Source organism: Acomys russatus, chromosome 19 (genome assembly GCF_903995435.1).
Source record: "Acomys russatus chromosome 19, mAcoRus1.1, whole genome shotgun sequence".
NCBI lineage: Eukaryota > Metazoa > Chordata > Mammalia > Rodentia > Muridae > Acomys > Acomys russatus.
This window is the reverse complement of record NC_067155.1, coordinates 15,527,776-15,551,559: the sequence shown is the minus strand read 5'-3', so window position 1 is coordinate 15,551,559 and position 23,784 is coordinate 15,527,776. Positions and strand designations below refer to the sequence as shown.

Sequence of the window (23,784 nt, the reverse complement as noted above, 5' to 3'; positions counted from 1 at the left end):
GGCAGATGGATTACTCCCTGGAAGCCAACTTGAGTTACATAATGGGGCTATCTCAAAAAGCCAATCAAGGCAGGAAACACACTGCCGTGGAGTGAGTGGTGTACTGGTGGTGGTGGGGTGACTTGGCAGGCAGGCAGGGTCTTAAGGCAGGTGGGGGAGAGGTAGGTTAAAGGAATAGGGAGAAAAATGTGGGAGACGAAGTGTAGGGGAGTGAGAGACCCTTAGTGGAAACAAGCTGGGGAGGGTAGGAAGATCACACAGAGGGTGGCACACCACCATGCAAGCAGGGCCCCCAGTGGCTAGTGGGCCAACCTCTGACCTGTTCCCTATGCCCCTCCAGGTGCCACCGGCTACTCCAAGCCCCCCGGCCTGTTGGGTCCTTACAGCCGCGCCTTCCCTGAGTACCCCTGGAACTTTAACCCATATCTCACGGGGCCCTTCCCCAAGTTGCCCCCCTCTCTCTACCCACCTCACTTCTACCCCAACCCTTTGGGCTCCCTGGGCCATTTGCCCTCGGCAGGAGCAGGAGGAGGTCCCATGGCCACACCCTTGCTTGCTACAACAGGGGAGGGCCTGGGCCCCGAGCGCTCCCCGGGGCTGGCAGTGGCCCCTCGCCTGGCACTGCCAGGGGCTGGAGGCGCAGAGGCCACGCTGAGTGTGAAGGAGGACAGCGACTCTGAGCTGGAGATCACCGACATCAGCGGCTGCAGCTCTGACAGCGAGGGTGATGACAGTCTACCTGTGAGCCCCAAGACCAAGTCAGGCAAAGGGGGGAGCGGCAGCTGAGCGCCCGTGGGCTCCGTTCTGCTGGTGATGAGGGCAGTCGCCCGCGAAGCTTCTTCTACTTGGTCTGCCCCTAACGCCAGCCCCAAGGCCCAGGACCTGCCCTTGGCACCCTCCTGGCCATCTCCAACCCCCCCCCCCCCCCAGTGGAGGTCATACCTTCTCCACAGAGTGGAGAGGAACGTGATGGCCTCCAGTCTCCTCCCAGGTTTCAAGTTGAGGGGGATAACCGCCTGGCCCCACTCTCAAAGTGCAATATGGCGCCCAGCGTCCCCTGACCTCTTATGTGCTGTGACCTGCGTGTTTGTGTGGCGGTGCCCCCAACCCAGTGCCGGGCCCTCTCTCTTGGAAATCCTCCCACACAGGTTCCCGCCCTGGGGACAGGGAGCTCAGAGCAATAACCCCGCCCCCAGCCCCCAACCCCACCCAGGAGGGGGCCCCCTCCCCACTGGCTCCCCTTGAAACCCCAGTCACCTCCAGAGTTTACTACAAAAATAAAAATGAGCAAGAGTGTGAGATGTGGGCCACCTGGTGTTTTGGGTGACCACGGGGTCGGGGTGGGGTGGGAGGACGCACACCTCAGATCCAGGGTACACATGTGTGGAGTCACTGTTACACACAAGTGGGGACCCAGCTGGTGGGAGAACCAACACCTATGTGTGTGCCCCACCTGTGATGTGGAAGGGAAAGGAGGCGATGTGGGTCAGACCTAGGAAGTCACAGGCAGTCAGTCATGGGCGAGGCCAGACCTTGCCCTGCTGCGCGCGCGCGCGTGCACACGTGCACATACACACACTGATCTCTCTTTAGATAATATATATTAAAAATAAACCTCCAATTCAGGATATAAAAACAGAGCAAAGGCACTTGGATTGGGGGATGCAGGGGGAGCCGCCCCCCTACCCCTACCGCCCGATAGGCAATACTGAGATGGCCTGGAAATTTGGGGTTATGGTGGCACTCTGGGAGCAATGCCCTGAGTCCCCCGCCCCCAAGCAGAAGGCAGGAGGGAGAAAGGTAGAGGCCAGTGTGGGAAGCAGGGACCCCAGCAGGTCCCCTATCAAGTGTGGCCAGTCTCCGTCTCCTCAAGGCCTCTGGGGTATGAGAGGCTGTGGCAGCTGTGGGCGTGCGGGAGGCGGGGGAGAAGCCCCTCACATCCTCTCCCCGATTCCTCTCTTCATGAAAGGCCTGAGGGTTACAAAAAGAGAGGAGTTGACAGTGGCAGGGGACATGAGAAAAAGGACTGTTGGAACAGGGGTATCCCCTCCAGCCAGCCCCTCTTACAATAGCACCGACCTCAGATTCCCCCACTCACCTGTCTGAACAGAGCGCTCAGGTGCAGCCGGGCTGGGGAACAGAGTCCCCCCCAAGCTGAGACAGGAGGGATCTTAGGCGGCAAAATTCCTCCTCTAACTCCTGGGAGGGGGGATCACAGATGAGGGACACCTTTCATTTCACAGCCTGCCCAAAGTCCCTAGCCCTGGAGCATACCTCCAGCTGCCTGATGACCACCTCTAGGCCGAGCAGGTTCTCCTCAATCTCCTGGGTGTGCGCTGGGCCAGGGGGGCCACCTCCAGGCACCCCATCACCCTCTCGGGGAGGACCCGCTCCACTGTCTTCCTCAGCACGCAACAGGAGCTGTTTCAGGGACAGCACTGGCCAAGGCAAGGGGGACAGGGTCACCAGGAGCAGGGAACCAAGGGCCAGCTGAGAGCTGTCGGATGACAGTAGAGGTCATCCGAGAGGATCAGGATGGGGCGGGAGGCCCGAGGCTGAAGAATCCAAACTTAGCATGGTGTGGGCAGAGCAGTTTCTTGATCATGGATATAGAAGATCTGGAAGATGGAGCCTTTCTCTAGTTCAGACAGGCACCGCCTGGCTAGCTACTGGGCTGGGAGGGTGCAGGACTGGCCTACCTTTCTGAAGGGCAGTGGATGCAAGCTGGCCCTCTAGACCTGGTTTGCAGAAGGGCAGGAGGTCGCTGAGGATCCGCTCTGTCCGGGCTGGGTGGGGCAGATGGAGGTGGATGCTCAGATCCTGCCTGGTTTCAGGTGCCCTCCCCCAGCCAGTATCCTTGGGGCTTACCGTCAGCTGGAGCCATCTCTCGGCCTCCGGGGCCATTCTCAGAGCTGCTGAGCAGGGGTTCTCGGGTGCTGGGGAGGGATGTAATGGGTGACTCCACATCCCAGGCCCCAGAGGGTAGCAGGGATCGGGGGACAGACAGTAGGAGGCTCAGGCCATGCTGGACTTAGCACGCACACACATCTATACATGTTCCCACACATGTGCAGAGATGGGGCTGGAGCTCAAGTTCTGCAGATTCATGGGGAGACTGTCTCCAGGCCTCCGTTTTTCAGCTCCCTCCCTGACCCCTTACCTGCTTGGGCTGGGCCGGGGCTTAGGGCGGGATGCAGGGGCAGGGACCTTCAAGGATCCGGCAGTCTCAGTGATGAGGGCACACCAGCTGGGGAGAAATGCCAAGAGCAGAGGCAGTCAGCACACCTAAGCCACCTACCCCTCCCCCCCAGTGCAGGACACGACACACGCCTTCACACCATCCCCGGGGACTCTCACTTCTTGCGCTCTGACGACGTCTGTGCCACCAGCTCATAGATCTGAGCCTCCTGGTCCCAGGTAAAAATGACGTAAAAGGCTTTGTGATCTGCACAGGGAGGGGAGAAACGGAGCTTGGCGCTGGGGTTCCCGGTGTGGCCCCCCCCATGGGCACTGACTTCCATTCTTCCCCCTTATGCAATACAGTTCACAGTCACTGTCCTGTTAATACCAAGGCCTTCCTCCATAGCCCTGATCACACCAGGTCATAGCACCCAGGCTGCCTTAAACTGTAGAGACCCTCCAGCCCCTCCCACCACCAGTGACCCTGGCACAACTGCTCAGCAAGGATTGCAAAACTCTCCATCTTTTTTGTTTTTTTTCCTCCAAGACAGGGTTTCTCAGTGTATCCTTGGCTGTCCTGGATTGGCTTTGTAAACCAGGCTGGCCTCAAACTCACATCAATTCACCTGCCTCTGCCTCCCGAGTGCTGGGATTAAAGGCGTGCGCCACTATCCCTGGCCGCAAAACTCTGTCTTATGCCTCAAATACCCACAATTCCTAAACAGGGGACAGTATTGTGGGGGAGCGGGGTGGAAAAAGCCTTTCACCCAAGCTTCTCTGTAAATGTAGGCAGTTCCCTCTATTTTTATTTATTTTTAGTTTCTTTTTTTCTTTTTTGGCTTTTTGAGACAGGGTTTTCTCTGTGTAGCCTTGGCTGTCCTGGATTCCCTTTTGTAGACCAGGCTGGCCTTGAACTCACAGAGATCTGCCTGCCTCTGCCTCCCGAGTGCTGGGATTAAAGTTTGCTTGCGCCACCACCACCAAGCACAGCTCTACTTTCAGGTTCTTTTTTTTTTTTTTGGTTTGTCCAGACAAGGTTTCTCTGTGTAGCCTTGGCTGTCCTGGACTCACTTTGTAGACCAGGCTGGCCTCGAATTCACAGCGATCCGTCTGCCTTTGCCTCTGGAGTGCTGGGATTAAAGGCGTGCGCCACCACCGCTATTTTCAGGTTCTTGAGACAGGGTCATCCTTTGTAGCCTAGGCCTACCTCAAACTCAAGATCCTCTTGCCTCAGCCTCTTGAGGGCTAGGATGACAGTCTGCGCCACCATGTTTGCCACCCTGACTTAGACCTGCCCATTTCTGCCTCCGTTAGGCCCTGCTCCATCTCTGGATCTTTCTAGAGCAGGCTCTATGGCTCCCTGAGAGTTCCACTCCCTACTTTTTGGGTCAGCTGCGCTCAGACGACCTGCCCCGGCTCACCAGTGGCCACCTCTCGGGTCATGGCGGAGGTGAGCCGCAGCACAGGCCGCAGCATGGTCTTGCCGTCGGGCGTGGGTGTCAGCGTCCGGCTGTGAGACTTGAGCAGCAGCCTCTCATCCTGGCGCTGGAGCAGCAGCAGCAGGTCATCCAGCAACAGCACGTGGACCTCTTTGGGGCACCAGCACCAGCACCATCACACCTGACCTCCACCCCACCCCCTGGCCCCACCCCTATTCTCATTGGTTAGAGGGAACGCTTACACCTGACCTCCATCCCAGCCCCTGGCCCCACCCCCATTCCCCTTGGTTAGAGGGAGCCCTTACACCTGACCTCCACCCCACCCCCTGGCCCCACCCCCATTCCCCTTGGTTAGAGGGAGCCCTTACACCTGACCTCCACCCCACCCCCTGGCCCCACCCCCATTCCCCTTGGTTAGAGGGAGCCCTTACACCTGACCTCCATCCCACCCCCTGGCCCCACCCCCATTCCCCTTGGTTAGAGGGAGTGCTTACACCTGACCTCCATCCCACCCCCATTCCCCTTGGTTAGAGGGAGTGCTTACACCTGACCTCCATCCCACCCCCTGGCCCCACCCCCATTCCCCTTGGTTAGAGGGAGCACTTACACCTGACCTCCATCCCAGCCCCTGGCCCCACCCCCATTCCCCTTGGTTAGAGGGAGTGCTTACACCTGACCTCCATCCCACCCCCTGGCCCCACCCCCATTCCCCTTGGTTAGAGGGAGCGCTTACACCTGACCTCCATCCCAGCCCCTGGCTCACCTATAGCCTTGTCTTTGGTTACCCGCCATGTCAGGGGACCTTCATGGACCAGCTTCTTCTTAGTGATGTCCAGGTTCTGAGGCAGGAAGGAGCCATGGTCAGCTAAGGAGGTGGTGACAGGAGGGGCGAACAGAAGGGAAGGGAGGGCAGGAAGCACAACCAACCAGGAAGTGAAGTCAGGGAAGGAGATGGGGGACAGGGGCTCCCGGGTGCATTCTCAGCTGCATGGTATATAAGGACCCCCTGGGCAGCGGGGCCAGGGTGAGCTGACCTTGAACTCGCTCAGCATAGGGTCACTGCTCTGCCGTAGGTGAGTCAAGTCCAGGCGCCGCTGGTAATCCTTGAGCCGCTAAGGCAGAGACAGGAGGGTTACAGGAAGCTAAACCAGGCACGGGGCTGACCCCCAGTGACTCCAAGGTGGGTGGGCAAGCAGCTGAAGCAAGGCCAGCTTCCGAGGGGACAAGCTGAGGCCTGGGTGTGACCTCTAGGAACCCTGAGAGGAAGACGCTGAAGGCCAACCAACTCCTGGACACTGACCTCTGAGCAAGGAGTAAGCACTTTCTCTGCAGTACCCTGATGGGGTAGGGGGTGGTGGTGGGGGTGGGGGAGCCATGCCCAGGCTCACCAGCAGGTCCTCCATGTCGCGGACGGCTTGGTTGACGTGGTGCAGAATCTCTCGGCAACACTCAGCTGCAAGCTCCACTTTCTCCCGCTCCGCCGGCTCTTCTGCAGGCAAGGGGAGAGCTGTGGACCCCCCTCCCACCCCACCCCCGCCCCAACACACATACATGTCCTGACCCAGCGGCTGTGGTGAGAGGAAGAGGCCTGGAGGGTACCTGTGTTCTGCCCAATGCTCTGCAGTAGCAATGGGTACTTGGTCAGCCGCTGCATCTCAGTGGGGATCATGTCCTTCAGCTGCAGGCGGCGGCAGCGGGGGCGGCTCTCGGCTTCCTGAGGAGCAAGTAGCACCAGGGTAAAAGCCCAGGGACATGCCCACAGCCTTTCTCTCCTAAGACCCTAGAATTGGGCTCCAGCCGGGCTTCCTCACACCCAGGGAACTGCGCTGTATCCTCATCAAACCCAGGGCCCGCGTCCCACCTCACCTGCACAAAGGCACAGAAGCGAGGCTCCTTGCGCTGTTTGGCCTTGAGCTGCTCTAAGGCAAATGACTGCCGGCTGCAGAACCGGGAAGAGATCTTCTGGAACCAGGAGCCCTCAGTACCGTCGAACTGCAGGAAGACAGGAAGAGTCAGGTAAGCGCGGGTCTCAGGCAGGCTTGTGCAGTGATGCAAGCCTATAAAGTAAGATAGGCCTAGGGCCCAGTTCTCCAAGGTATGGGGGTGGGGTCGGGGGGAGAGGAGAGGAGGACAAAATGTCAGTGTCTAGAGCTCAGCGGGTTGGCAAGAGGCAGAGGCTGGTGGATTTCTGTGAGTTCAAGGTCAGCCTGGTCTACAAAGCGAGTCCAGGACAGCCAAGGGTATATAGAGAAACTGTCTTGGAAAAACAAACACAGCCCCCCCTCACCCGGCAAGCAGCGGGGCACCCTCACCCGGGCCAGGAGCACATCGCCGATCTCCTCAACGAGGTAGCCACTTTCTTGTCTCCGCTTCATCAAGCGATCTAGGAACAGGGCTGGGGGGGGGGGGCGGGAGGGAGGCACAGAAAAGGAGGTGCTATGTTGAAGCCTAGGAGACTGAAATGCCTGGTCGGAGCTGCTGCTAGCTCAGGCTGCAGTGGCGTGTCTGATCCTTGGGGCGCGGAGCCATCACATACACTCTATGTGCTTGTTCAAGTGTGTCTGTACCTCCGGGGTGTGTGCAGCGGGGGACGGGAACATGTGGACCCCAGGAGTAAGGCAGAGGCTGCCTGTGGCAGGTACTCAAGGAATGGGTGGGCTCTGGGTCTTGGGTGGCCTGGGAGGAGGGGGCTGGGGGTGGGATGGGGAGGAGAGGGAAGCTGTGGCTGGCACTCACAGTGCACCTCGATGAGTTCGTCCAGGCTGGGGAAGATATTCTGCAGCTCCTCCAGAGGGAAGAAGCCCCCTTCTGCCATGGGCTGGTAGAAGAGGTCATGGAGGACCCGTAGCATGCGCACGTGAGCTGCCTCTGTCACTAGCAACTCTGCGGGGGGGGGGGGGGGGGGGGGGGAGGGGAGGGCCAGAACAGGAAGCATCATCGTTAGAGAGGGTGCCCGTTCTAAGGCAGGGGCTCCTCACCTCCCTAACGCTGTGACCCTTTAATATGGTTCCTCGTGCTGTGGGGACCCCCAACCGTGCTGTGGGGACCCCCAACCGCAAAATTATTTCATCGTACTTCATAACTGTAATTTGAATTGTAAGGTAAAAATCTGATCTGTGCCCCCCAAAGGGGTCGAAACCCAAAAGTTGAAAACCGTTGTTCTAGGGAAAGGTCCAAAGGCATGCTGGGAGAAAGCAGAGGTTGAGAAAGTGTCCCTAGAAGTTGGTGAGGTCAGAACATATTCCATAGCCACCGAGGATTGCTACATGTACACACCCATGCACGTACACAAACACACACACACACACACACTCTTTCCCTGCTGCTAGATCAGGCAGGCAGGCAGAATCACCAGGTCATGAGAGTTTGCAGGATCCATCTCTGGAAAAATTGTCCAGCTATTTCCTTAACTGGTCTCTACCTATGGACGGGGTTTCACATGGCTCAGGCTGGCCTGGAACTCAATTTCCTTCTACCTCAACTTCTTGGCAGCACACGATGATCCCCTCTAATATATAGGTTGGTGGCTTTAGGTGTAGGGGACAATCCCTGCTCCGCCTGAGTGAGTTTCAGGGGCCTACAAGTCCGCTGTATGAAACACACTGCATGATGATGGTGATGGTACTAACACATGTGTGAGATAGGGTTCCATGAAGCCTCCTCTGGCCTTGAACTGGCTTTGCTTTTTTTTTTTTTTCTTTTTTTAAGATGTATTTATTTATTATGTATACAGTATTCTGCCCAAATATATGCCTGCATGCCAGAAGAGGGCACCAGATCTCATTACAGATGGTTGTGAGCCACCATGTGGTTACTGGGAGTTGAACTCAGGATCTTTGGAAGAGCAGCCGGTGTTCTTAACCTCTGAGCCGTCTCTCCAGCACCCTTGAACTGGCTCTGCAGCTGAGGATCACCTTGAGCCTCTGACCCTCCTACCTCCATCTCTCAAGTGTTGGAACTACAGGCAGGCGTCTCCACACTCACTGTTCTGAGTGCTGTATTTTTCTGGTGACAAGAGACTGCCGGGTAAGCCAATGGGTTAGTCACTAGCCACAGGCTACTGTTTCCCTCTAGCTATCAAAAATGTAAATGAAGCCGGGCGTGGTGGCGCACGCCTTTAATCCGGGTGCTTGGGAGGCAGAGACAGGTGGATCACTGTGAGTTCTGAGGCTAGTCTGGTCGACAAAGGATAGCCAAGGCTACAGAGAAACTCTGTCTTGAGTGCCCCAGTGAAGTCAGGCTCACAACCATCTCTAACTACAGCCCCAGGGGGCCCAAAGGCACCAGACACCCACTCGGTATAAACACCCACATGCAGACAAAATACCTATACATATAAGATAAAAATAAACAAGTTTAAAACAAGTTGAAAATGGCTGGGTGGGTAGCACGTGTCTTTATTCAGGTAGATCTCTGTTCAAGGTCAACCTCATCTACAGAGTGAGTTCGAGGACAGCCAGAACCAGTTTAAAGACCCTGTCGCAGAAAAACAAATGCCCGACAGGGGCAGAGGGGGAAGCACTTTCACATTATTTCTGGCTCCCTTTCCTGTTTTTGGTTGGTTTCAGTTCTGGTTCTTGGAGACAGAGCCTCTTGATGGAGTCCCGGAACTCACTATGTAGTCCAGTCCAGGCTGGAACTCAAGAGATCTGCCTGTTTCTGCCTTGCAAGGGCTAAGGTTGAAGTGAATTTCCTCTTTAAAGAAAAATCACATTTGCACTGGGCATGTTAGCACACGCCTTTAATTCCAGCACTTGAGAGACAGAGGCAGGCAGATCTCCGACTTCAAGGCCAGCCTGGTCTATAGAGTGAGTTCTAGGACAGTCAGGGCTACACAGAGAAACCCTGTAAATTACACACTTACACACACACCACACACACACACACTGTACGTGTGCATACCACGGCACTCACATGGAGGCAAGAGGACAATTTGTGGATGTGGCTCTCTCCCAGCATGTGGGTCCTGGCCACTGTCAGGCTTTGAAGCAGGTCCCTTTCACACACTAAGCTGCCTCGTGGGCTCTGGCTGAGATGACTGACAGGCCTGGCTGTGCCTGGCTCCTGACATCAGCACTGTCTAAAGTGTTGCTCCGTCTTTGGAGGTGTAGCTCTGACAGTGCCACTTGCTTTTCGCGGAGTCTGCTCTGCAGCTCGTCACGCACACGGCTGTCTCCTCTGTTGGGAAGCAGCTGCCCTCACCTTCTCCTGGTCTCTGCCTTGGCCAGCACTGGGTGGCATCCCTGGCTGCAGTGAGGGCTCGGGGGTAACACTCACCGCTGATGACCTCTTGACGCTTCACTTGGCTCTTGGGCAGGCTGAGCAGGGTGTCCGGGGGTACCAGCTCCCTCCAGCCAGGAGGTTCTTCTGGTTCCAGTTCTAGGCCCGACCGTCCTGGCTCCCCATCATCTCTAGGCTCGGGGCTGTGGACAGAGGCCTTGTTAGGCCCCAGCCAGGAGCGCCTCAGGGGAGTCTCTTGCTCCCTGTTTGTTATAACCCCTCTATGGCCTTAACATGTGATACCGTTGAGTGGCATGACGCGACCCAGATCTCCAGATCCCTGACAGCATTATCCCCGCTCCCCCCTCCTCCATGGCCTGTGCTGTTCACAGTTGGCCCCAACAACCTCAGACACTGCTGTCTATTTCTTTGAGTGTCTAGCATCAACCCATCGCCTCCCAACTCTCTAGGCTTCCTCAGCTAAGAAAGGGGAAGTGACATACGTGGCTCGTCGGGTAGGGCCGAGCACGGCCGTGGCGGAGCCCGGGTCCATGTCTACGTCGCTCCGGGAACGGCCCCCACCCCGGCCCTTAGCCCCGAGGCTGCCCCGGGAAGGCCGGCGGCGGTCACTCACCCGCAGGCTCTCTGAGCGCCCCAGACGCCCTGACAGCCTGGACCCCAAGGCCAAGGACAGAGTCAGGCAGAGGCCGGGACAGAGACAAGGACAGACCAGGACAGGACAGGACAGGGAGGACAGGACAGGACAGGGAGACCAGGACAGGGCAGGACAGACCAGGACAGGACAGGGAGACCAGGACAGGGCAGGACAGGACAGGGAGACCAGGGAGGACAGGGAGGACAGGACAGGACAGGGAGACCAGGACAGGGCAGGACAGACCAGGACAGGGCAGGACAGACCAGGACAGGACAGGGAGACCAGGACAGGGCAGGACAGGGACAGGACAAGACAGGGAGACCAGGACAGGACAGACCAGGACAGGACAGGATAGGGACAGGACAAGACAGGGAGACCAGGACAGGGCAGGGCAGGGCAGGACAGGACAGGACAGAACAGGGACAGGACAGGGAGACCAGGAAAGGACAGACCAGGACAGGACAGGACAGGGAGACCAGGACAGGACAGGATAGGGACAGGACAAGACAGGGAGACCAGGACAGGGCAGGACAGGGACAGGACAGGACAGGGAGACCAGGACAGGGCAGAACAGGACAGGACAGAACAGGGAGACCAGGACAGGGCAGGACAGGGACAGGACAGGACAGGGAGACCAGGACAGGGAAGAAACAAGCAACAGAAGAGAGAAGAAAGAGTCAGAAGTGATGGAACCTGGGAAGGTCCCTGGGGGTGGGAGTGGCCCCAAGGGTACTGAAATTTGGTGGGGGGATGGAAACCCACTGTGGCCCACAGGAATGACCCCCGCTCCCTTCCCTGAGGTTGGGGCTGGGAAGAGGGACAAGGAGAAAGGATTTCCATACTTAGCTCCATTGGGAGGGTGAAATACCTACCCACCCCTCCCCTCACAGGGGGTGAAGGGGAGGAAGTAGCCATGGGGAGGGGGAGGGGCTGGGAGAGATGGGGGAGGGCTGGCCCTCCCCCCACCCAGGGCCCTGGTACCCACCTCTTCCACCTTCTGGGGAGAGAGGGCATAGGGTCAGAGGTGGACCGGGTGTGCCCAACCCAGCTCCCCAATCCTACCAAGGGTTCCCCAAAGCAGCAGCACAAGGACAGGCAGGGGGCAGAGCCTGTCCCCCCAACCGTGAGGGGGACAAGGCCCCCAAGACACAGTATGGAGCACAGAGGGGGCAAGGGACACCAGGAGCAGGGCCATGGGGGAGGCAGAGCTTATTGAGAAGAGGGAGAACAGAACGAGAAGATGATGAGAGGGGGGGAAGAGGAGAGGAGGGGGGAGAGACATGAAGGCAGGAGAAGGCCAGAAACAGGATCAAGAGAAAGAGGGAGGAGCAACAGAGAACAAGAGAGGAGGTCCAGAGTCAGGCAGAAGGGGAGGAGCCAGCAGTAGAGACAGGCAGGTGCAAATGCAGTAGCAATCCCTCCCTCGCACCCTCCCTAGCCCCTATATGCTGTCCCTGCTGGGACCCTCCCAGACCCGCAGCCTGACACCTCTCTGTCTCAGCGGTCTCCTCCGTGCTCTCGGGGGGTGCCATGGGCTCCAGGCTTGCAGGGCCCTGTGGGGGTGTATCTCCTAGCTCCTGGGGGCTATCCACACCTGTGGATAGAGGGGGAAGGGAAACAGCTGGTTGGAGGCCTCTTGTGTGAGTTCTACCCTCCAGTTACCTCAGTCTCCCCGACTGTGCCTTGGGGGGCACTCAGAGCCTGGCAGTTACCCCCTGTTCTCTCAGTGTTCAATATGAGAGGATCGAGACATGTTCAGACGTCGGAGAACACTGGAGCGGGGCTACAGCCAGAAACAGAAAGTCATCACGGAACTAGGGTGTCCTCTGTGCAAGCCACTCAAACTAGGCTGCAGTCCCACCAGAGGCAGGAGGGGACCCAGGCTGCCAGTCCTCTGTCCTCGTTCAGTCTCCTGACCCCACGGCCTTAAGGGGGAACAGACTGACCCACTGAGAGGTAAGCAAAGTAGGGTTCAGGGAAGGAAGTGGTTTCCTGAACACAGCACAGGTAAGCTGCAGGGGTGGTGGTGGTTAGAATTCAGGTTATGTAAGCTTCTGGGCTCTAAAGGGCTAAGAGACCTGTGTGTAGCCCTGTCAAGAAGGAGCTAGTACCGGCACTCGGGAGGCAGAGGCAGGCGGATCGCTGTTGAATTCGAGACCAGCCTGGTCTACAAAGAGAGTCCAAGACAGCTAATGCTACAGAGAGACCCTGTCTCAAAACACAAAAACAAAAAACAAAACAACAAAAGGAGTAGTAAATTCATGGGGTTTTGGGGTTCACTATCCCAGAAGACATGGGAATGTCATCTGGAGGGTGGATGGGCAGACTCCAGGAAATGACCCCCAGGGACCAATGGAAACAGTCATATTGTGGGGTCAGGACGGATATGGCTAGGGCTGTGACTTGGTGGCAGAGAGCTGGCCTGGCAGTGTGAGGAGAGTTCCAATCCCCAGTGCCAAAGGACACCACCACAAGATACCTACTTCAGGGTTGAGGAGACAGGGCACTGGGACAGAGGTCAGAGCACAAAAGGTAAACCGAGGCAGGGAGCAATGACTACCCCAGACCAGGAGTGAAACAAAGAGATTTCAATGGGACAAGGGCTTTCATCTGAGTTGGGGGCTGAGGGTCTCACCTGGTTCCCGGGCATCGGGGCTATCCGAAGACAGGGGGTGCAGGGAAACTCCTGGGTTGTCCTGCCCAGGAGTCCCTCCAGCTCTGTCCCGAGAAGGCATACTCAGGCCTCCCTTCCGGTCTGCAGGGCCCGGCTTCTCTGCAGGAGACAGCAAGGAAGAAAGGAAAAATGAGAAAATAGAGGCTTCTGGTCCCCATCTGTTACTATACCCCAGGGTAACTAAGGCACAGGAGACCCCCTCCTTGAATATAGCTCAGGAGCTCCCTCTATAGACTTCTTCTGCCTCAGACCCAGGGGTCCAGAGGCCCAGCCCTCCTCCCTCAGACTAGGGCAGGCACCCTAGCTACAGGTCCATTACCATCAACCTCCACCTTTGGATGTCGATCTGGAGCTGAAAAGGGAAGAGAGTGATCGTGAGCTCAGGGTGGCCTGGGACCAACGGGATAGGCAAGGCTGAGGCTAGCTCCCTCACCAGCTGGCTCTCCCCGGTTCCAACGGGCAGGATCCAGGATACTGCTCAGCCCTTTCTTTGTCTTGGGGGGCTCATCTGACCGCCGGTTCCCCATCACCTGTGGGAAGATGAGGAGAGGGATGGCTAACATCTCCGCGATGACGTCAAACAGAGCAAGACCTCAGGTGTCCCGTCTCTAAGGCTTCCCCTGGGGTAAGAGGAGAGGGCCAGAATTGACCTCAGCACCTTTTTCCGGAAGAAGTTCCTCCCTGATTTTTTGTCCCCGCTCTTGGTCCGAACCCCAAGATGGCGCATGTACAGGCTGATGGCGGTGACCACAGCAGCACTGAGGGGGAGGAGACAGTGAGGTGAGGGCCCAGTGGCAGACACACAGGAGAACACTCTGTCCCCAGTGACAAAGACTCAGTCCTCCATAGTCCCTCAACCACTTCCTGTGCTTTGAGGCAAAGGGTGGCTCCCAAGGCCAGGAGGCAAGGATGCTGTTCCCTGAAGGCCACAGCTTCCCTCAGGCCCAGACCATCTGTTTTCCTTTCCCGACACACTCCACGGTCATTACCTTTTTTCTTCATCTGTAGAGATGGTATGTCTGCAGAGAAAAGAAGGAAATTGACGATAAATCCACAAAACGTAGCTTCCCTGTCTACTGGGGCACGCCGCGGGGCCGCTCTCTCCTCAGCAAATAGGGTAAAACGAAAGGAACATAGCCTTGGAAGGTCCGTTCCAGGGGACACAAGTGCTAGATCCAAACAGATGGCATGGACAAGACCCAGAAACTTCCATGGGACCCCAAAGTTGTAAGAGTTAGGCTGAATAAAACCCTGGGCAGGGCAAACATATCAATACTGAGATTTGGAGGTCGGGGGGGGGGGCACCCCACAACCAGAAGCTGACTCCCACTACCACCTCACTCACTGCATTTCCTCCAGGTGGTTGAGCAACCGCTCTGCAACATGCCGCTCCCGGGCCTCATAGCTGCTTCGGTCTTTGCCGGTCCAGGGCTCCAGCAGGCTCAGCTCTTGCTCCCAGGGCGTCATACCCATGAGGCGCTTGGAGCGGAAGTCCTCTAGCTGACGGCTTACGGCTGCCTGCTGGCTCTGGACCACTTCTTGTATGAACCGCCTCTGGACATCCTCAGAGATGAGGTCAGGCCGTGTGCGGTCTACAGACATGCATGTAAGGGCCAGCTTACTTGGATTGCCGTTCCCCCACCTCCCGCACCCAACTCCCCACGGATTCCAGTATTTTCTTGGGCTGCCACCACCAAAAAACGATTGACTGGACCTTGGCTTCCATCCCACAGGTCTCCGGGAGGCACCACCCTGCCAGGGACCCTCCCTTATTCCCAGACCCCCCCCCTTACCAAGTTCAAAAGCGACGTTGGGAGGAACTGGCACGCGCAGAACCTGCTCAGGGGAGAGAGGAGATGCACCTCAGGAGGGCTTGGTGTGAAGGGTCTGAGGGAGGACACTGGGGAGGGCCTAAGTTGGCAGTCATCTCCATAGGTGGACACTGGAGGGGAAACAGGGGCAGCTGGGAGGTGTCTTACCGCAGTCTTCTCCAGGAAGCTGTGATAGAAGTCAAGGAAGGCCTTCTTGGCTTCTTTGGGGCCCAGTGAGCTTAGCATGTCCGCATGCAGGCAGCAGAGCTGGGGACACAGAGAAAGGGACTCTCACTCCTACCCTACCAATCACACTCCCTCTTTGAAGAGCTTAAGTGGCTTTGTGACCACTATATGTCTGTTGAGTTCAGACATGACCTCCTCTGCAAAGAATACTCTGACCTCTCTTCCAGCCACCCAGGCCTGTCACCTTTGCTGACTCCCCAGGGTCACTGCTATAAGCCTTTTCTTTTTCCTTTACAACTTTTTTTTTTTTGGCTTTTGGAGACAGGGTTTCTCTGTGTAGCCTTGCCTGTCCTAGACTCACTTTGTAGACCAGGCTGGCCTCGAACTCACAGAGATCCGCCTGCCTCTGCCTCCCCAGTGCTGGGATTAAAGGCGTGGGCCACCACTGCCCAGCTTCCTTTACAATTCTTAGGACTAGCTAACTCTACTAGCCATTCTGAGGAGCTTGGGTACACCAGAGGCCATTTGGAGACCTGACCCATCACAGAGACCACCATGCCCATCATTTTGTAGGTGGGGGACACTGAACCCAGGTGTAGTGGGTGCATGATTGGGAGAATCAGAAGTTAAAAGTCCTCGAACACTGAGTTAGACAGTGGCGCACACCTTTAATCCCAGCACTCGGGAGGCGGAGGCAGGCGCATCGCTGTGAGTTCGAGGCCAGCCTGGTCTACAAAGTGAGTCTAAGACACCCAAGGCTACACAGAGAAACCCTGTCTTGAAAAACAAAAGCAAAGTCTCTTGCTCCCTCCCCTACAGCATCTGTCCCTTGACACATACTACCAAGGTCAAATACAACAATAAGTAAATATGACTGCCCAATGTCATATGGAAAAGCAGGGTTCAAACCCAGGCACCATGGGCAATCTGCCTGGGGTGCAGAGCAGTGAGGAATGGACGGAAGGGTAGCCAAGTGGGGGCTCGCTCATTCTCGCCAGACATCTGAGGTTGCTTGTGTGCCAACCTTGGGCGGGTGACACTGGAAACGCAGAGGGACTCTGTCCCGGCTCCCACAGCTGCTGCCTGGCAAGTGACGTGTCCTTCCTTGGACTCTCTCATGCAGGCAAAACTTTGTTTGGGTCTTTAGAGACAGGGTTTCTCTGTGTAGCCTTGACTGTCCTGGAGCTGGCTCTGTAGACCAGGCTGGCCTCAGACTCAAATATCCACCTATCTCTGCCTCCCGAGTGCTGGGATTCAAAGTGTGCGCAGCCTCCAACCGGCAGCGCGCTTTTTATATTTCTTGGTTTCAAAACGTCTATTCTCATCCTCGACCCCAAAATATAGTAGGGGTGCGAAGGCTGCATAAGGACAAGTCTCACAACACCAGGAGCCATCTGGGGAAGACAACAGTCCTCCCAGTCAAAGGGTTAAGGAAAGTCCTGAGTTCCAGAAAGCCCAGCACTCAGGCAGGGGACAGCCTCCATGGACCTGGGAAGAGAGGGACGGCTGCTTTCCTACCAGTTTCTAAAGCTTGTTGTCAGGATAACTAGCTTCAGCCTTGCAGTTCCCGCCTTTTTTCTTGAGGCAAGGTCTCAGGTAGCCCAGGCTTGCCTCAGACTTGCTATGTAGGTGATGTGGACCTTGAAGTTTTAGATCCTCCTTTTTATTGCTGAATGCTGGAGTCAGAGCCTCCCCCCTCCCCCCATCACTCTATTTGCTTTACAAAGTGCCCAGGCTCAACCCAGGCCTTTGTGCCCGTTAGGCATGTATTCTAACAAACTGAGCGGCACCCCCAGCCCTCCTGCGCCCTTCTCTCTTCACCCCTGGCTGTCCCTGCCCAAGAGTTCTTTCAGTTTGGCTGGGCATCTGATGGAGGTCTGCGGCGTCCTGGCGCCCTCTAGGTCTGACGTGCTCAACAGCACCAAATCCTCACTACCTGACTGGTGACACCTGCTGAGAAAGGCCTTGCTGGGCGGCCCACCTCCACCCTGCCTCCTAGGCGCCCCCCTAGGGCATCTGCAAGCCCGTCTAGATCCCATGCCCACTTCTTCTCCACCCTGTAAGTGGTCCTATTTCTGGAAACCCATGCCGAGCTCCAGATTTCCCCAGGGCCTCCTGCATGCCAAATCTCATCCCTCCTCTGACCCTCAGCAACTCTCCCTCTATCCTCACCAGAGGTCCCGGCTCAAACTGCAGGGCTACGTGTTGCAGGAGGGCCATGAGGTGGGCCGGGCGCCGCTTGACATGCTCCAGGCTCTGGAACTGGCTGTTTTGATCCTCTGAGTTCTGCAGGGTCGGGAGAAGGGAGCTGAGTACCGCGAGGAGGCATCTTAGCTTGCCCTACCCGCCCCGTCGTCCCCCCCACCCCCCGCCACCTCTCAATGGCTCCCTAGAGAAGGGGAAAAATGGGGGTGCATATGTCTGTGCTACACAACCCAGATGGCAGGGGCACACAATTGGGAAGAAGAAATGAGATTTGATGCTATTGAGACGGGGTATGAGTCAAACTGGGGGGTTAGTAAGATGGGTGTGTGTATGGGAGGGGTCTGTGATGGATGGGAAGATAAGGACCACTCTAGGAAGATGACAGAATGACAGATGAGCAGGGAGGACAGACACATCAGAGGATGGAGAACTGGGCCCCGTGGTGGACACTTTCCCACCCCATCTTGCTCACTGCCTCCAGCTCGTTCTCAAAGTCCTCATCCTCAGCCCCGATGATGATAGACACCAGGCCAGACCGGGGAGGCCCTGGGGCCTGCAAGGGGAGAGACAGAACTTCAATTCACAGGGCTCCCCACCTCACACTTTTCCTCCCCTTGCCTCAGATCTCCTTCCTGCACAGCACTCACCGCCCCTCCAGCAGCAGCGGCGGCGACTTCTCCCATCTCAGGGACTCCACAGGGCTGCGGGAAAGAAGCAGCAGTTGGGGTTGGGTGGGGGGGACCGGGAGGAAGTGCCTGAGGCTGGGCAGTTACTCACAGATTCCTGGCCCAGGTGCGGAAGGTGAGTAAACAGCCCCCGCCTCCCAGCCTCCTAAATTCAATGCAGCCTCTGTGTGGCCACAAAGAGCCGTTCACCGGCCCTAGCCGAAGCAGGGAGACCAAGGGCACAGACTGAGGGGCGGGTGCTGGAGCCCAGGAGCATGGGTCATGGGTGGGCTGGGTGGCTGAGAGTAAAAGCCACCAATTTGGGTCACTAAAGAAGGAAGGACCAGAGAGACGCAGGTCTCTCAAAGGGGACTGACAGGTCCCCAAAGGGGATAGGACTTTGGGGGCAAGCAAGCTTAAAGGGAAAGTACTTAAGGAGCCGGTAAGAAGAGCATGAGCCGGGGGGGGGGGGGGGGGGGGGGGGGGGGGGGGGGGGGGGGGGGGGGGGGGGGCCTCTGATCTGTGGCAGGTCTGGGCCAGGATGTTGCCTCTGAACCCACCAGCCCCACTTCCTGTGACAGGAAGTGACAACGGTGAACCCCCCAACCTCCAACTCGCTCTACACAGCAACAAAGCTGAGTCCGCCTCAGGCACCTTGAGCGCTCTAAGCCCAGCGTTTCCCTAGGTCCCCAGCTTTCCCAGAAGAAAAGATGGGTGTGGGGCCTCAAGAGCCTGCTCTCAGTCGAACGGTTGTGGCTCCCACCACTACCTAGAGTCCAGTCGTGTCCCCCCCCCACTTCTCTCAGACCTGTCTCATCCCCTCCCATCTTTTGTGATGGTCCCTCCTCTGATTCCCGCTCTCTCCTCCCCCCTACCCCCATTCCCAGTACAGCTGTCTTTCCACAGCTGGTGTTGGTTTCAGCCCAGCTCCAGCCTCACACTGTCTCATCTTGCTCCTCCGTGCCCTGGTCTGCCCCATCTCTGACTGTCTTTTCCATCTTCTTCTCTCTCCTCTCCCTTTTCGGCAGCATCTTCTAGACCTTAATTAGTCTGACTAATGCTGTGCGATCAGTGTCAGGAGGGAAGGGACTGTGGAAAGAGGGGTGGGGTGGACCAGTGGTGGTGGGGGGCGGGCCCTCACACCCCAAAGCTATTTATAGCTCTGGCTGCCCAGAGACCTGCCCTTCTCCCTCTCCCGTGAGCCTCCTCCCTAGCACTCAATAAGCTGCAGTTATGAGTCTTGATTTCTGAACAACGATGCTTGTTGATACAGCTCAGAAACTGTATCGGTCCACCACAAAAGCTAGGGTAATCTCAAGATTTGAACATTGTTCCCAGCACTTGGGAGGCTGTGAGTTCGAGGCCAGCCTGGTCTACAAAGTGAGTTCAGGAACAGCCAGGGCTGTTCCAGAGAGTGTTTGTAATAAACTTGCAAACCAGGACAGCAGAGGGATAGTGATTATTCTGAGAGCTAAGCTCACCTAGTACTTAAAAACTTCTTCCGGGCATATTAACTTAGCTTTTGCTTTTCTTGGTATTACAGGTGTGAAGTGCTGTGTCCACCCCTGTCAATTCCATTACCTCCCCAACTACAAGCATATCACACTTACGCTCCCTCTCCCCCCCCCCCCCACTCCCAGGAAACAGTGATACCTTCAAAGACTACCCTTTCTGCCAGCCAGACCTTCCAGGGCAGATAGGCCATGACCACAGACCTGGAACTGCCATGTTCATCTCACTTAGCAGGAAGTACAGTTAACTGAGAGACCCCAAAGGACCCTGGGAGGGTTTGGGGGCCTAGCTCACGGGTAGCAACGCCAAAGCAACCAGAGTCAGCAAAAAAAAAAAAAAAAAAAAAAAAAAAACCATTTCGCTTAGATCCACACCCCATCTTCTGCACAAGTACCTTTCTTTCTTTATTTCAAGGCAGGGTTTATCTGTGTAGCCCTGGCTGTCCTGGATCTCACTCTGTAAATCTCACTCAGGCTGGGCTTGAACTCAGAGAAATGACTGCTTCTTCCTCCCCAGTGCTAGGATCAAAGGCGTGTGACACATGTCATTCAAATGGCCCCCTCAACTCTCATATTTAAGTCTTTATTAAAATATCTTTATTAATTCACCCCCACCCCAACCCCCTGCCCAAAGAGAACCACAGCAAGGTACAAAATTTGAACAAATGACAAGGCATGGTAGCACATGAATTTAGTCCCAGCACTCGGGAGGCAGAGGCAGTGGGATCTCTGTGCGATCAAGGCCAGCTTGGTCTACAAAGGGAGCCCAGGAGAGCCAGGGCTACACAGGGAAGCCCTGTCTTGAAAAACAAAGAAACAAACAAACAAACTAATTGAATTCTCCCACACAGTTAACACGCAGTATCTCTGTATTCCCCACCACAATAACATGGAATAATAATCGAAACCCAAGGTGTTCTCAGTATGTGCCGGACATGGCAAAGATGCCACACACATGCTTAGGTTCTATGCAGGGCTCAGGGTGTCTACAGGTGTTAACACATTTATTTCGCTTACTGACCCAATGAGGCCAACATTATTTTGATTTGGGAGGAGGGGCTTACTATTATTCTTACTGCCGTTTTTTTACAGAGGGGGAAATTGAGGCACAGCTTTTAAGGAACAGAGCCAGGATACAGGTTCAGGCAGTCTGACTCCACAGTTTAAACAGTCAGCACCCTACACTGCTTTGCGGCACATCCCCCGCCCCTACACACACACACACACACACACACACACACACACTTCACCCTTAAGACACTAAAATCTTCACCTATGCTCTGAGACACATCAGGGTCAAATGGTGCCTGGGAAAGTCATGTGACCTCAGCCGTCACCAAAGATGGACCCAGCAGCTCTAGAAGCCTGGGCTCAAAGAGAATTTGATGTAGATCAGGAGGGTGTGAAAATTAGATATAGGTAAAGCTGGCAAAATGAGGATAGATGGGCAACTGACAAAGTCTACTACTGCCCGGCAGAGGGGGCACTTTGCACTTGAGGCTGGGGGTGGGGCGCGGCTAAGGGAAGTCAGGGCCGGTTTAGGTTTATGCACTGGGGTGTCCTATAGAGGTAAGCACACAAGGGCGCCTGGTTCTAAGGGCTCAGGGTCAACAGGCTTCTAGACTGGATTAGTCAGGTCTCCAAGAACCTCTTGAAGCCTTGCAAACCCTAAAAGAGTGCCCTGGAATGTACATAACCCCAGATTCTATTTGATACATAGTGGGCCTCAAGAATCCAGAGAAATTGTGATTTTAAAGGGAAAACTAATAGCTTACGAGACCTCGGTAGTGGTATGTGGTGGGTTCTGTAGGGCCCTGGCTTGATCTGTGAGAAACATTTACTAAAAGCCAGGTCTCCGTGAAAGGCTTCCTGAAACCTGAAAGGTATGTAAGATCTTACAACCTATGTAACGCGGCGGGTCTGCACGAGCCCTAAATCTTACACGGGACGTGGCTAACCTACACGGGCGCTCAATAACACAGCGATTGTGGCAGCATGGATGGCAGAGAAGATGTGCGGGCGAGGGAGGGGGGTCAGGTCGGACTGCAGCCAAGGGCTGCGTATCTCACCTGTCGGATGGGACGAGAAGCCACTACAGCCTCAGGAACCGAAGCCTCCGCGCCCGAGCTCCAGGTTCCCCCACCCGCGCCGCGGAGTCGCTCTAGCCGAGCCAGAGGCCGCCTCTGCGTCCAGCTCCACTCCTCCCTCCGGCCCGCTCTAGCCCGCCGCCTACCACTCTCCGGCCTCGGCAACTCTACTCCTCCTGCCGGCTGCTCTAGCTCTCCACCGCGCCACGCTGCGGGCCGCTCTGGCATATCTTGGAGGGCCCGCGTTTCCGTATCTCGACTGCCCTTGTCACTCTCCCGGGCCCCGCCCCCTTCGCCGGAGTGGTGGATGGTTCCAGCGCCTGGTTAGAACTCAATCTCAAATCTCCGAGTCGCTCACGTCCTAAGCACCTACCCACGACCTCGCATGGGGTCCTCCCACCTTGTCTGCCTCCCTAAGTCGGATCAATTAAGTTCCAAACGCTTGTATACCGACTCCCTCTGTCACCACTGTCAACTCCTCCGGCTGTAATTGGGGAAGGGCGGGGGGCGGGGGGGGGCGAGGTGTGGGACACACACACACACACACACACACACACACACACACACACACACACACCCCAAACAAACCAAAAACCACCTATCTCACACACACACACACACACACACACCCCAAACAAACCAAAAACCACCTAACACACACACACACACACACACACACACACACACACCCCCCCAAACAAACCAAAAACCACCTATCTCACACACACACACACACACACACACACCCCAAACAAACCAAAAACCACCTATGCGCTTGAGCGTATCTTTCCTCCTTGCAGACTAACCTGAGAAAAGCAATGACTTCCCTCTAGGCCTCATCTTTCCATCTGTTCAATGCGGATATATTTCCGGTTCCCACCCCTACAGCTATCTCCCCGAGAGTAATAACCCGAAAAAAGAGAAAGCTTTCTGAGACCTTTACGATACTTTGTAACTCTCGGCTTCCTAATGGCCCGCAGAGATACTGTTTGTTTTAAGGGGGCCCTAATCAAGCGTCCGGGGTTGCAGGGACAAGAGCTTTACAGGAAACAGCTCTGAGTTCAAGTGCCAGCTGCTATCTTACTTAGAATGTATGTCCCTACGACAAGGCGGTCCGACTCCCTGGGCCTCAGTTTCCCCCACTCATAAATGGGTGGGAGCAGTTGGGAGCCTGGATCCCAGTCTAGTTCATGGTCCATGTCTATCTACTGTGCTTTCCACAAATGCGCCTCTCTCTCTCTCTCTCTCTCTCTCTCTCTCTCTCTCTCTCTCTCTCTCTCTCTCTCTCTCGTTTTGTTTTTCCTTTTTGAGGTAGGGTCACGCTAGGTCGCCCAAGCTGGCTTCGAACTCATGGCAATACTCCTGTCTTTTTTTTTTTTCCTTCCCCCAAAGTTCTGGGATGACAGGCGCCGGGTTTTCTCTTTGGCTCACTTTTGACAGATGAGACTACCGAGGCCGGAAGAACGGTGACCAGCAGGCTCACTGGGCGTCCCCACCCCGGGAGGCCCTTCTCACCGGGTCCTCTCCCTGCCCCTCCCCACTTCCCCCGGCGGCGGAGGGGAGGAGGCCGGGCGGGGCCAGGGGGATGGTGTACCTGGTGTCTGCGCGGGGAGGTGACCGGCGGGGCGCCCGGGGTCGGGCTCGGCGATCCCGGGGCCCGGCGTCCCGACTCCTGCTTCCTGGCTCCGGCGAGCAGGAAGTCGGGGCGTTTTTTTCCGGAGCCCCCGCCCGCCGCCCCTCCCCGCTTCCTGCCCGAGCTCGGTGCCCGCCCGGCACCTCTGCTTCCTTCCCTTTCTCGCCGGGACGCACGGCTCCTCCTTTCCCCACGGGCGCAGCCCCACCCGGCCCCGCCCGGCTCCCCTTCGCCTTTGTCCGCTTCTGTCGCCAGCCCTGCTGCTACCCAGCTCCTGCCCTGGCCCTGCCTCTCTCTTTTTCTCTTCTTAGTTTGAGGCAAAGGCTCACGATGTAGCCCTGAGTGGACTCGAACTCGTTCTGTAGACCGGGCCTGGACTCGAACTCTCAGAGATCCTCCTGCCTCTGCCGCTTCCTCTGCCTCCAGAATGCAGAGATCAAAGCTAAAGGCGTGCGCGTCCCACCACCCAGCTCTTTTCCTTCACCACACCCTCGGGCCCACCCAGCACTCTACCCCCC

General features: G+C 56.6%; 2 protein-coding genes across 2 annotated transcripts; one reads left to right on the top strand and one right to left on the bottom strand.

Annotated features, from left to right (window-relative positions):
* Positions 1-321: 321 nt before the first annotated feature.
* On the top strand, positions 322-891 carry LOC127203232 (ETS domain-containing transcription factor ERF-like; the record flags this gene model as incomplete). Its single annotated transcript, XM_051162026.1, has 1 exon — positions 322-891. A coding segment is annotated over one exon (465 nt), but the record flags the coding sequence as incomplete, so codon positions are not given.
* Positions 892-1,486: 595 nt separating this feature from the next.
* Positions 1,487-21,839, bottom strand: Arhgef1 (Rho guanine nucleotide exchange factor 1). The gene is made up of 31 exons (XM_051162025.1): positions 21,616-21,839; positions 18,018-18,071; positions 17,843-17,923; positions 17,338-17,451; positions 15,148-15,246; positions 14,962-15,004; positions 14,514-14,760; positions 14,158-14,187; positions 13,827-13,926; positions 13,602-13,698; positions 13,488-13,520; positions 13,130-13,267; positions 11,983-12,088; positions 11,480-11,491; positions 10,343-10,510; positions 9,897-10,042; positions 7,356-7,502; positions 6,932-7,014; positions 6,486-6,611; positions 6,219-6,333; positions 6,008-6,108; positions 5,654-5,731; positions 5,383-5,458; positions 4,602-4,769; positions 3,358-3,445; positions 3,161-3,247; positions 2,869-2,936; positions 2,700-2,786; positions 2,275-2,438; positions 1,693-1,971; positions 1,487-1,492 (listed from the first exon to the last, which is right to left on the bottom strand). The coding sequence occupies exons 2-31, from the start codon at positions 18,051-18,053 to the stop codon at positions 1,487-1,489; spliced, it is 3,123 nt and encodes a 1,040-aa protein (XP_051017982.1). The 5' UTR covers positions 18,054-18,071; positions 21,616-21,839.
* Between the last annotated feature and the right edge of the window lie 1,945 nt (positions 21,840-23,784).